The 12062-nt window shown below is 31.2% G+C and overlaps 4 protein-coding genes across 4 annotated transcripts; 1 reads left to right on the plus strand and 3 right to left on the minus strand.

The window, feature by feature from the left end:
• Positions 1–157: 157 nt before the first annotated feature.
• Positions 158–1949, minus strand: BX663DRAFT_524452 (uncharacterized protein). The gene is made up of 5 exons (XM_051529629.1): positions 1696–1949; positions 1479–1637; positions 1020–1396; positions 601–943; positions 158–546 (listed from the first exon to the last, which is right to left on the minus strand). Exons 1-5 carry the CDS (start codon positions 1907–1909, stop codon positions 473–475), a joined length of 1167 nt encoding a protein of 388 aa, XP_051378514.1. The 5' UTR covers positions 1910–1949; the 3' UTR covers positions 158–472.
• Positions 1939–5381, minus strand: BX663DRAFT_461655 (uncharacterized protein). Its single transcript, XM_051523954.1, has 4 exons — positions 4742–5381; positions 4190–4505; positions 3058–4050; positions 1939–2972 (listed from the first exon to the last, which is right to left on the minus strand). Exons 1-4 carry the CDS (start codon positions 5275–5277, stop codon positions 2046–2048), a joined length of 2772 nt encoding a protein of 923 aa, XP_051378515.1. The 5' UTR covers positions 5278–5381; the 3' UTR covers positions 1939–2045.
• BX663DRAFT_524462 (uncharacterized protein) lies at positions 5367–6487 on the minus strand. The gene is made up of 5 exons (XM_051529630.1): positions 6211–6487; positions 5978–6121; positions 5794–5893; positions 5696–5714; positions 5367–5607 (listed from the first exon to the last, which is right to left on the minus strand). The coding sequence occupies exons 1-5, from the start codon at positions 6425–6427 to the stop codon at positions 5482–5484; spliced, it is 606 nt and encodes a 201-aa protein (XP_051378516.1). The 5' UTR covers positions 6428–6487; the 3' UTR covers positions 5367–5481.
• A 2467-nt stretch (positions 6488–8954) lies between these two features.
• BX663DRAFT_442927 (SNF2 family N-terminal domain-containing protein) lies at positions 8955–11972 on the plus strand (the record flags this gene model as incomplete). The annotated part of the gene is made up of 11 exons (XM_051523545.1): positions 8955–9171; positions 9240–9277; positions 9334–9828; positions 9951–9991; positions 10046–10755; positions 10865–11000; positions 11099–11331; positions 11395–11500; positions 11568–11632; positions 11705–11817; positions 11877–11972. 11 exons carry the CDS (start codon positions 8955–8957, stop codon positions 11970–11972), a joined length of 2250 nt encoding a protein of 749 aa, XP_051378517.1.
• Between the last annotated feature and the right edge of the window lie 90 nt (positions 11973–12062).

Genomic DNA, 12062 nt, shown 5'->3' on the forward strand with positions numbered 1-12062 from the left:
TATAGATTATACATGATGAATATTTTTTAACTTTATATGTGTATTTATATATAAAAGGTTTTCATTGTTTAATAAGTAAATAGACTTTAATGTCATATTTTTTTTTTTGTAAATATAAGCGCGTATTTTTATTATGCAAACAACTTTTTTTTTTTTTTTTTTTTTAAGGAACATTTAATGTGTATTATGACATGTATTTCATTATTCTCTTTGTTAGTATAATCTCAATTGTGCACAGTCTTCATGTTTATAGCGTTATGTTGTGTAGCTTTTAATTTATAAATCTTACTTTTTTTTCTCCGTTTATCTCATGAAATATAGCAAAATCAGGTAATAAAACTGATTTCATTATTTGCAAATAATAGCTATTAAGGAGTATTTGCTGTAGAATATATTTATAGAAATACGTTTTAATATGTTTATACAGGTACAAAGAAAGAAAGAAAAAGAGAGAAAAAAAAACTACACATGATTAAAGTTCCTGATGTATTAAATGAGGCTCTTCTTTAGTTCTTTCCTCTTTAAATGTACTCCCTTTCTTCAAGTCTATAATAAATGAATAAGTAAAAATGAGAAAGGAAAGATAGGATGGTAACTTACAGTCAATTGTTTCTTTACTAATTTCGGTAGGAAATACGACTTGGTATTCTACAAATAAATCTCCATGCTTTGAAGGATCCTGTTTATCTGGCATGCCTTCACCTTGAATAGTTTGCACATATCCATATTGAGTAATGCCCTCTCTACTGAGTTCAATCTCTGAATCGTCTAAATGCTTTAAAGTCTTTTTAAATCCAGTCAAAGCTTCAATAAGTGTAATGTATTGTTTGGTATACAAGTGATGGCCTCTTCTCTCAAATCTTTCATGTGGGACTGTCTTTAGTTCAAATATAATATTACCTGAAATGGTATCAGGATATTCATCTCCTTCTTCTTCAAGAATCTTAAAAGAAAACAACAGTAAGGAGCCCCATTCTATTTTATTTATTTATTTTTTCTTCTTGGCTTATAATACTTACAATTGCCTCTCCATCACTCATGCCTCGTTCAATATGAATTGAATAATTTTCATTTCCTCGTTTCACCTTCTTTCCTCCACAGTGTGTGCAGACATGTTGAATGATTTTACCTTTTCCACCACATTGATGACACACTTGTTGAAATTGTTGAAACATACCAGGACCCACTTGAGCACGTTTAACGATCATTCCACGACCTTCACAGACATTACAAGTATGAATATCTTCGGGCTGACGAGCTCCACTACCATGACAATATTCACAGAGGACTTGTTTACTAATATCTATCTCTATTTCTACGCCTCTATATATATCTTCTAAGGTGACTTGAAGTGGAACTGTCACATCTGGGCCTCTCTTTTCCTGTTGATGATGTCCTTATTGAAAAAAAAAAGTATTTAGTAAGGCAGTTAATTTTAGATGTAGTTTTTCATAAAAGAGATAAAAGAGATAACTTACTATGACCACCACCACCACCAAAGAAATGAGAAAAGATATCAAAGGGATCATGGAATACTCCTCCTCCTCCTCCTCCATGTCCTCCACTTTGTTTTAATCCTTCTTCGCCATAACGATCATAAATGGCTCTTTTTTCATCGTTCATCAACACTTCATAAGCTATAGATACACATGTGTAAAAAAAAAGAAAAAGACATGTTTTTTCTTTCAAATATACCATTGGCTATTTCCATAAATTTCTGTGAAGCTTGTTCATCACCTGAATTCTTGTCTGGATGATAAACTCTTGATAATTTCTTGAAATGACGTTTGATTTGAGATTTAGGTGCATCACGAGGCACGTCCAAGATACTATAATAATCTTTTCCTGCTGTTACTAGAACAATCCACAAGATGAAGATGAACGTAATCAAGTAGCCTCGCAACATCATCTAACACACGTTGAAAAAAAAAAAAAAAAAAAAAAAAAAAAAATGTATCTTCATATAGTGCGTATTGTTTGTATGCGATTTAATTTATCGGACCTTTATTTAATTTATTGTTGGAAATAAATTATTGGCCCAAATTTTATTTACTATGAATCATAAGGATACGACTGTTCATATCAAATGGACTTTTATCATAAACGATAAACTCATCAACTAATGATGAAGAGAAGAAAAGACCATAAAGTGCTTGAATGTTAGTAGTAATAAAGTCAATGGCATCTGTTTCATTAATACCATATCCTGTCTTTGCAAGCCAACCTGCATCCCATGCCAAGTTACGTGCCCAACCATCGTCACTGATGCCAATGGCGACACGAACTCCATTTTGATGTAAAACATGAGCTGCTGTACCATTCGTTAAGGGGGAACCTGTTAAACAATGTCTTGAATCAAATCTAGCTGGTGTACAAAGGCTAGGCCAAAGTACGACACCGATATCAAATTCAGCTAGATGTTTAGCAACCAGATGAGCCTCTGCACCACCTTGAATAATCAATCGCATCTTGGGTACATGATCTCTCTTGAGGATGATTAGGGATGCAATCTCATCCTTGTTATGAGCTACAATAACCGTAGGTATCTCACCACGTGCTGCTTGTCCATATACATTATCTGCTTTCATATACGTCATCAAGAGGTGTCGAATATAACTGATTTGACTAGAGATAGTAGGGAAAGCAGACGATTTGAGATGATGACCAATTTGAAAATGCAAAGCAACGGCAGGGGATATGAGGGCACCCTCTTGAAGTAAAGAAGAGGCACCTGTCTTGAAGGCAGCTGAAACACCCATGACAACATGATCAGAAAGTGGAGTCGTGATGGCTGTTAAGACACCACCTCGATAGGCCTCTTCAAGATGGCGTGTGCTGAATTTAATACCATCCACAGTTTGAGGGATCGATTTAGGGTCCATTGATAGTGTAGAATGCATACGTCCATCACTTGTACTTGCTTCTGCACTTATTTCAACTAAGCCTAACTTAGATCCTACTCCAATAAAACCCTATAAAATAGATAAAAGTCAAAGTAGATGAGCCAAGTTAATATAAAGCTTCAGCACACTCTATTTCATCTATTATATTATTTACAGGGAGAACATATCCACCTTGTATATCATATTTTGGAATCATATTATCGGATGTTTCCATACAGTCAACTGCAGCACACACAATAGAACCATTCTTAACAACAATATCGATAGGCTCCTTTGATTTCAATGCATGATAATATCCCACATTTTTTAATATAAAATCGGTTGAATCTCCTCCTTTTATGACATTGACTACTCGACTATTTTCATGATGGGGCGTTGTTTTCATGATGAGGTCTGTTATTGGACGATCCTCAAATAGGGGGACGCCATCTACAAGGACTTGCAAGGGGGACGCACCCAATGTCAATGGATCACGATCCCAGATAACAAGATCAGCATCATAACCTCTCTTGATAGAACCTAAGCGATGTCCTAACCCTAAAGCATTGGCGGGGGTCGATGTCACAGCCTTTAGGGCCTCTTGAGCAGGTAATCCATAATGAGCTGCCTTGGCAGCCTCAAACATCAATCTTTGAGAATTAAGTACAGGATGATCACTCTTGAGGGCAACAGGTATAGAGGCCCTCCACAAGATCTCAGGAGCCCTTGGATTACCACCAAAGGCTTCCTTTTTATACCCCCAATGATCTGCGAAAGTCGCTACGGTTGGCACCTTATGAGGTGATAATCGACGTAAGATCTGTGGTATACGATAAGCTTCAAGGGCGTGATGAAATGCAGCTATAGTAAAATTAAATTCGAGTGCATGTCGAACCATGGCCTCAATATCATGTGTTTCATAACAATGAACATTAAGAAGTACTTGGTGACGTAATAAAGCTACTAAAGATTCGAGTTGAAGATCCTCTGGGAAAGGTTGGTCCAAAAGAGATTGTTGATTATTATTATTATTATCAAATGCAGATTGACACCAATCATCTTGTTGACGCTTAAGTGCTTGAGCTTTTGCAAATTCATTACGGAAGAGAAAGGCTTCACCAAGACCTAAAAGAAAAGAAAAAGGGGAAAAAAAAAAGACCGTGAGATTCTTTTATGCATACACATATAGCAAATAATAATTCTATTTACGTGTAGATGGCATCATGTTTCGGTGGCCATATACTCTCTAGTGATTATATATACTATTACTATTATTATATAAATACTATCTATATATTACACCTTACCTTTGGGTTTTCACCACAAGCCATTTTCATCCATCTTCTCTTGTATGGATCATCGGGATTTAATTTAGCCTGAACAAGCATATCTTCAGTACTGACCATCGGTCTCAACTTGAACGCAAAGGCCTCACCACCCATTAAATTACCAGAACCAGGTAGTACTAAAGTAGTCGTGACACCACCAGAAGCTACAATACGAATAGCCTTATCAGAAGGATTAAAGGCATCTAAAGTACGAACAAAAGGGGTTAAAGGTTGTGTCATTTCATTTGTATCATCTGTTCCATCTAATTCAGGCCAAGAATCAACACCCAAGTGACTATAATTTATTTATTTTTTATTTTATTTTTTTTACTCGATTTTATTATTTACTGTTACAGCATAAAGTGGAAAAAAAAAAAAAAAAAAAAAAAAAAAAAAAAAAAACTCCCCCTCCCACCACCACCACCACCACCACCACCACCACCACTACCACTACCACTACCACTACTACTACTACTACTACTACTACTACTACTACTATCTATTTATACAGAGGTTTGGTTATTATTTTACCTATGCATATCGACAATACCAGGAGTTACAATATGTCCAGCTACATCAATCACTTTAATCTTATCTTTATCTATGAGTGTCTCCAATGAAATCTCCTTTTCTATACGTTCAATTAAACCTTTCTTTAAATAGAGATCGACATTGGCTAGAATATTACCCTGACCATCCCAAACAATAGCATTTTTTAACAAGATAGGTGGTTGGTTAGGATCAGCACGAAGATTTTCGTAACTAGATGGATATTCCTGTTTTTGAAGAAGGGCGCGACATTTGGCACGACCTTCTTCCATTGTGGCCAATGAAATACCTACCGGCCTTACCTCTGCTAAAGATGGGTTTGGAGATGCATCAGAAGGTAATAAGAAAGTATAGACAAATAAGAGAATCATGATAATGCCAATAGTAAACAGTGTTAATAAATGATAAAAATGGCGACGAATAAAGTAGAAGAGTCGCTTGATAACTGAAGGAGTGTTATTCTGTGATAATCTAGAGTTTCCCGGGTCTTCTATCGCTGCATAATTATGACTTGCCATTATATGATAAATATTATATTTAAAGAAAAGAAAAAAAATCAGAAGAAAAAGAAAGGAAATTTACATTTTGTTATTATCTCTATTTTTTTTTTTTTTTTTGGTCGTGTAACTTTAATTGGTTAAAAAAATATACACATATAAAAAAAATATATACATTAAAAAGGGACGTAGTATGGGTATTGAAAGGGGCTTTTTTTTTTATCATTAAAATTTAGCAATCACCACAACGCATCCTACCAAGCCTAAAGAAGCCAAAATTCTCCAAATGGTATAAGGTCGTTTTTCGACACCAACTAATGCAAAGTTATCAATAAGACATGCTGTGATAATCTATTATTATTATTATTATGAATGAGTCCATCAAAATTGCCACCCTCTAAATAATAAAATAAATCATTTTTTCTTTTTTTTTTTTTACCTGAGCACACACAAATATACTAAAGAAAACGATTATATGAATTTTTAATATTTCATCATATTATAGGTCATCACCACTATCTTTTTTATTATTATTACCTCAATACCGTCGCAGCGCCTAATCTTGGAACAGTCAAAATATTAATAATCACATAATAAGCACCTAAAATACCACCTATCCAAGCATACCATGGTGCAGCTATATATAAATATATATAAATTCAAACAAAAAAAAATAAGAGTGAGGATGAGTAAGTATATACTAAATATAGAACAACGTTACTTTTGACATGTTCAGTAGGTAATGGTGTCTTTGCTAGTGTTATATCAAATGTAAAGAATAATAAACAGCATATCAGACCTACAGAAAATGAAATAACCGAGGAAAATGATCTACCACCATATCGATTTAATGTAGCATTACAGCCTTCATAGAGTAAATATAACATAAAAAATTGTGTTAATAATACTATCAAAAAAAAATATATATTTATAAATATTGCATCTTATATCCACCTGCTTGAAATGCTACACAAGCACCAGCTATAATTATTAAAAATGCAGCAAAGACAATATTGTCTAAAAGGTTGGTCATCTTTTTTTGTACGCTTTGTAAAGTAGAGGTTCGTGTGAGTTCGTTATTATTATTGATTTCAAAGTCTTCTTCTTGATGGCTCTTTTCTTGTGTAACAATCGTCGTATTTAAATCTTCTCGTAATGCCTCAATTGACATAATAATGGTTCCTTTTCTTTTTTTGCTTTTGCTTTTGCTTTTGCTTTTGCTTTTGCTTTTTTTTTAAAGAAAAGGAAACGAGAAAAAAAAAAGAAAAGAATTTTATTAAAGAGTTTTTTTTTTTTCATTTTTTATAAGTGAAACTTCTTGATAATAATAGAGTCATGTTACGATTAAAAAAAAAAAAAATGTATCCATTTATGTGTATAATAAGAAAAGCGGAGATTATGTATGGAGATGAATTTGAATGAATGCGGGTGATCTCCTTTTTTTTTTTAAAAAAAAAAAAAAAAAAAAAAAAAAAAAAAAAAAAAAAAAAAAAGACAGTACGATGAAGGGAAGAAAGGAAGATGACAAGTTAGTTAGATACTACAAAATTCAATAGAATAGTAATATTTCTTTTAATTAACAAAGATGAATGTAAAGTCGGAAAAAATAGACTCTTCATTGATGCTAAGATACCCTTTATGATGTCATGTTACTATGGATATTAGTTCTATTATTTAGATTGATATAAATGTCACATGAAAGAAAAAATAACAATATGCCATCATGATACATTTTACTTGACATGAAATTCGTTAGATAAAAGAGGAGGCAGTAATTACTAAATAAATAAACAACTAAAGAAAGACAGATAATTACTTATTTATTTCCTAGGAACATTAATAAGAAAGGTGGTATAATAATAATAAAAAAAAGGAGGGAGACAAAGATAATATTTGAAGGTACTTAAAACAAATGCAATTGAGCGAGATTCATGCTTGAATAATATAGGATGAGAAAATGATAGAAGGGAGGGGAAGGCAAGGCAGAGAGAGGAAGCAATGCAAGACTTTTGGTTTATTACCGAGTATATAAACCAGATAACCAGTATGAGTAAAACTGCATTCAAACAAAAAGATAAATCAGAGGATCAATATAGGCAGAAAGTTTGAAGGAAAAAATAAAACTCGCTGTAATAAAAATAGAATATTTACGCCTGTCTTGTATGTTCTTTGGAGGAAGGAATTATAAAAAGATTCGATAAATACAGTCATTTGAATGAGCCTTTTTTTTTTTAATTATTTGAGATATTTACCATTTGAACAACGAATGACTAAGCCATTAACTTTGTTCGAATAATGTAAATATCGAAATAGACTACTGGTATATATTTAATCGTCTTTTTTTTTTTTTTTTTTTTTTTTTTGGTTATATAATCTTAAGGAAGTGACCTGATTCATGGCTTAAATGTGTCTTTATAGACAGAAAATAACTAATATCCTCTAAATGTAAAAAGTATGCTCATCAAATAAGACTATATATGTATATAAATATATATAACAGAAGGAAGGCTATAAGGTAACCATAAAGGGAGTGTGTTTGTAGTATATCAAACAAATCAACAAATGTAAAAAAGAATTCCCAGCGATATCATTAACATGTATTTATAGTCTTTCCATAAAAGAACATACAATGCTTGATCTCTCAAGGTATTGCTATTAGAGCCCTATTGTTTAATATAAAATAAACAATGATAGAGAAGGAGAGCTAATGAACATAATTTGTCAAAAGTGGCATTGTTCACTAGAATCGACTCTTTTAGCACATTAAACATGAAAGAAAAAAAAAACTTTCAAATAGATAAAAAGAGAGAAGAAAAGTGAGTATTACGCATGTGTCAATGATAAAAAAAAACAAAGTAAGAGACGACTTCTTTCAAGAATGAAGGAGAGCAAGAAAAGATACGGAATCCATCTATTAAATAGCTATAAAATAATAGGAGAAAATGATATCAAGGAAAGAACTACTCAAAATAGTATATTATTGATAATATTAATCAAAGAGTCATAAATAAGAAAAATGTATCCTTTAAGTTCATGTTTCTTGATAGTACAAGCAAAGAGGAGTAAGTATAAAAGGCCATTATCCTATTGTTATTATTCCAACTTTTTTTTTTTTTTTTTTACCAATTTAAAAAGAGATTACTATTTCCCTACAATTTAGAGTTGAAACCTACTAAGCTATTCTGGTAGTTTAATCAAGTATTTATGAAAAAAGAAATTGGCTCTATTACTTCTTTTTGTGGTATATTATTAAAACGACTATTCCAAATGTCAAAACTATGATAGAAAAGAGAGTATGATAGAGTTTTCTTTTAACATTATCTTCTAAAGTATAGTAATAGTAAAATTGTTTATTTTTACAACATGTCATATGATGTTTAGTGACTTATTATTTCAATAAAGAAATGAAATGTAAGGGTCATCATATGACTATTATGGAGAAGCAAAACCTCATCACATGATGTGTACACATACATAGACTCATATACATTTATATAACAAGCCTTTCAGACACCAAACAAAAAAAAATTGTTCTTTCTTTCTTTCTTTTTTTTTCGTGTCGTTTTATTTTTATTTATTTATTTATTCTTTTAACTATTATTATTTTTATAATGAATCTGAATAAAGAATCGAGTTCATCGGCTACAGATCCAACATTTACTAATTCAGATCAAGTAGATCTAAAACGCAAACGTTTGATGAGTGACGCTCATCAGCCACTTGAAAAAAAGATAGCCATACATAATTCTCAAATTACACTACAAGCACCCCAGACCCTATTATCACCCTTTTGTTGTATAGGTATGATGATTACAGATATTGTAGTAAAGAAACCAGCTCTTGAAATCAATAAAGATGAACACTATGAGCCTGTTCGAGTAGAATATGAGGGGAAATTAAACTCGAATGAATATTGTAAAGTACAATAGTATTGATTGTTTATTCCAATAAAGACCTCTCACCCTTACTTTTTATTATGATAGCATTCAGGGTTATCTCACGAATCAGTTGTTCAAAGTTTGTAAAGTGTATAATAATCAGAGTTGAATTTATTTATTTAAATCTACATATTATTAGTTAGGTTGGGTTCCATTTAGAGAAACAAGAGTCTTGGGCCCTATACGAGATAAAATACAGCTGGAAGGTGTCATTCCACATTCAAAAGCGACATCGACACGCATACCACTTTATATCATTCTTTATTGTCAAACTAAACATGTAGATACAATAGCAAATCATTTTAAAGTACACCAACTTTATTTAAAGCAACCCCCCTTTTATAATCCTCGTTGTCACTATTATAACCCACATCCTGAAGCCCGTCAACAGTCTCTACAGCACCAGAGATCATTTACAAACACACATCATCATGACGGTCAAATACAACAACAACAACAAATTGAAATGTTATTAAATAGTATTGCTTATGAAGAAGAAGAAGAAGAAAGAGAAGAGAATTTGATTGTTCAAGATGGATTAACAATCGAATTAATGAAGCATCAATTAAAAGGAGTTCATTGGATGATAGATAGAGAACATAATAAAAGCAGTCAAGGTGGCATACTAGCAGATGTAAGTCTTATACATAAAAAAAACGCTTGAGTGTTATTATTAAACTATCTTATTATTAGGATGTAAGTTATTATATAGACATGAATCGAATTCCTTCTTATTTCTTCTAATTTTATTCATAGATGGGGTTAGGAAAGACGATACAAATGATTGCATTAATGACGTCTACAAAGCTGGCTACTACTAGTACTAGTACTACTGCTAGCACTACTGCTAGCACTACTGCTACTACTGCTACTGCTACTACTGCTACTACTACTACTACCTTAATAGTCACACCACTCGCTTTAATCCATCAATGGATAAATGAAATTCAACAAAAATCACCCACACTCAATGTCTTGAGATACCATGGACCCAATAGAACAAATGATTCAAACGTATTCAAGAATTATGACGTCGTCGTTACAACCTACCAACTTATCTTGTCAGATAAAGAGACACTTTTCAATTTTGAATGGTATCGTATCGTATTAGATGAAGCGCATTATATTAAAAACCATCAAACCAAGATTTCAATTCGTTGTTGTGAATTACAGGCTAAAAAACGATGGTGTCTAACGGGGACGCCTATCCAAAATAATATAAATGAACTCTATAGTTTTTTTAGATTTCTTAAAATAGAGCCATGGTCCAATTATAAAGCATTTAGAAAGATGATTTATCAAAATAGTAACAGCAATGAAAAGATGATATTAGAGAAAATAAGAAGTATTTTAATGGCTATCATGTTGAGAAGAACTAAAAAAGAGGATAATACGATTGTTTATAGTATCAAGTATAGACAAGACATTTTACTTGAATTTAATGAAGACTATGAAAGATCTTTATACAACATGTTATTAAATAGAACAAGAGTTCTAGTGTTTGAATATAATGAAAATCGATATATAAACATGTTATGTTTATTATTAAGACTTCGACAAGGTAAAAAAAACTATACATATAAAAATATACATGAATTTATATATATTTGTATGTATATAAATAGAACATAAGATTACGTAATAATAATAATAATAACAAATGATAATAGCTTGTAACCATCCTCAGCTTGTATTTAATTCAATTACACAAGATAAAGATGCTTTAGACATTATTAACCATCAGCACTCAACAACAACAACCGTCATCAATAACAATGCTGATGGCTGTTGTAAATTATGCGGAAAGTAAAGAATATGATCACACACACACACACACACTATTATTATGCAATTTCTTCCAAATAGAATATTCTTTTTCTAATTTTTTTTTTTTTTTGATATAGTAAAGAAGACTTGCCTTTCTGTAAAGAATGTAAAACCATATTAAGCTCATTAAAGTCTTCCTCCTCAGATAACAATAGTCGTAGTAGTACAAAAATGAAAAAATTATTAGAAATTCTACAAGAAACTCGAGTTCAAAATCCAAAAGAAAAGACAATCATATTTTCACAGTTTACTTCAATGCTAGATTTAATGGAAGATTCCTTAAGAGAGAATGGATTTCAATACTCTCGATGTAAAATAGATAGATAAAAAAAAAAAAAACGTCATTATTTATTTACTTTACAAAAATCAATAGATGATGGATCTATGTCAACTATTTTACGTGAAAAGAATTTAATTGAATTTAAACATAATCCAGAATGTACAATTATGCTGATATCATTAAAATGCGGTTCTTTAGGGTTTGGGTTAAAAATAAAAAAAATAAAAATAAAATAGATAAATTAAATAATTCAATATTTCTAATAGCTTAAATTTAACTGAAGCAAATAGAGTTATTCTAATGGATATTTGGTGGAATCCTGCAATAGAAGGTGAGTCCCTTCTTTTTTTTTTAACTGTTCAATTATATACTACAAACTTGGTTATTTATTATTATATGATAGAACAAGCAATTGATAGAGTATATAGAATTGGACAAAGATTACCCGTCTATGTTACTAGATTATTAATTGACAATTCTATTGAGCTTAAAATGTTAGCTTTACAAGAAAAAAAGGTATTTATGATATTTAGCTATGAATGAATTCTATGACTGAATAACGATCCATATATAAGGCACAATTAATGAAAAGTGCTTTAGGAGAAAATAGCTTTTCATCTATTCAACAAAAACTTACTACAAAAGAATTACGAACCTTATTTGATTTATAAAAAAAAAAAAAAAAAAAAAAAAAAAAAAAAAAATGTCGATCTTCTTTATAGAAAAGTTACACAGACAACGTTTAATATTCTTTATCGAAT

The sequence above is a fragment of the Cokeromyces recurvatus genome (assembly GCF_025118155.1).
Source record: "Cokeromyces recurvatus strain NRRL 2243 chromosome Unknown BX663scaffold_39, whole genome shotgun sequence".
Classification (NCBI taxonomy): Eukaryota; Fungi; Mucoromycota; class Mucoromycetes; order Mucorales; family Mucoraceae; genus Cokeromyces; species Cokeromyces recurvatus.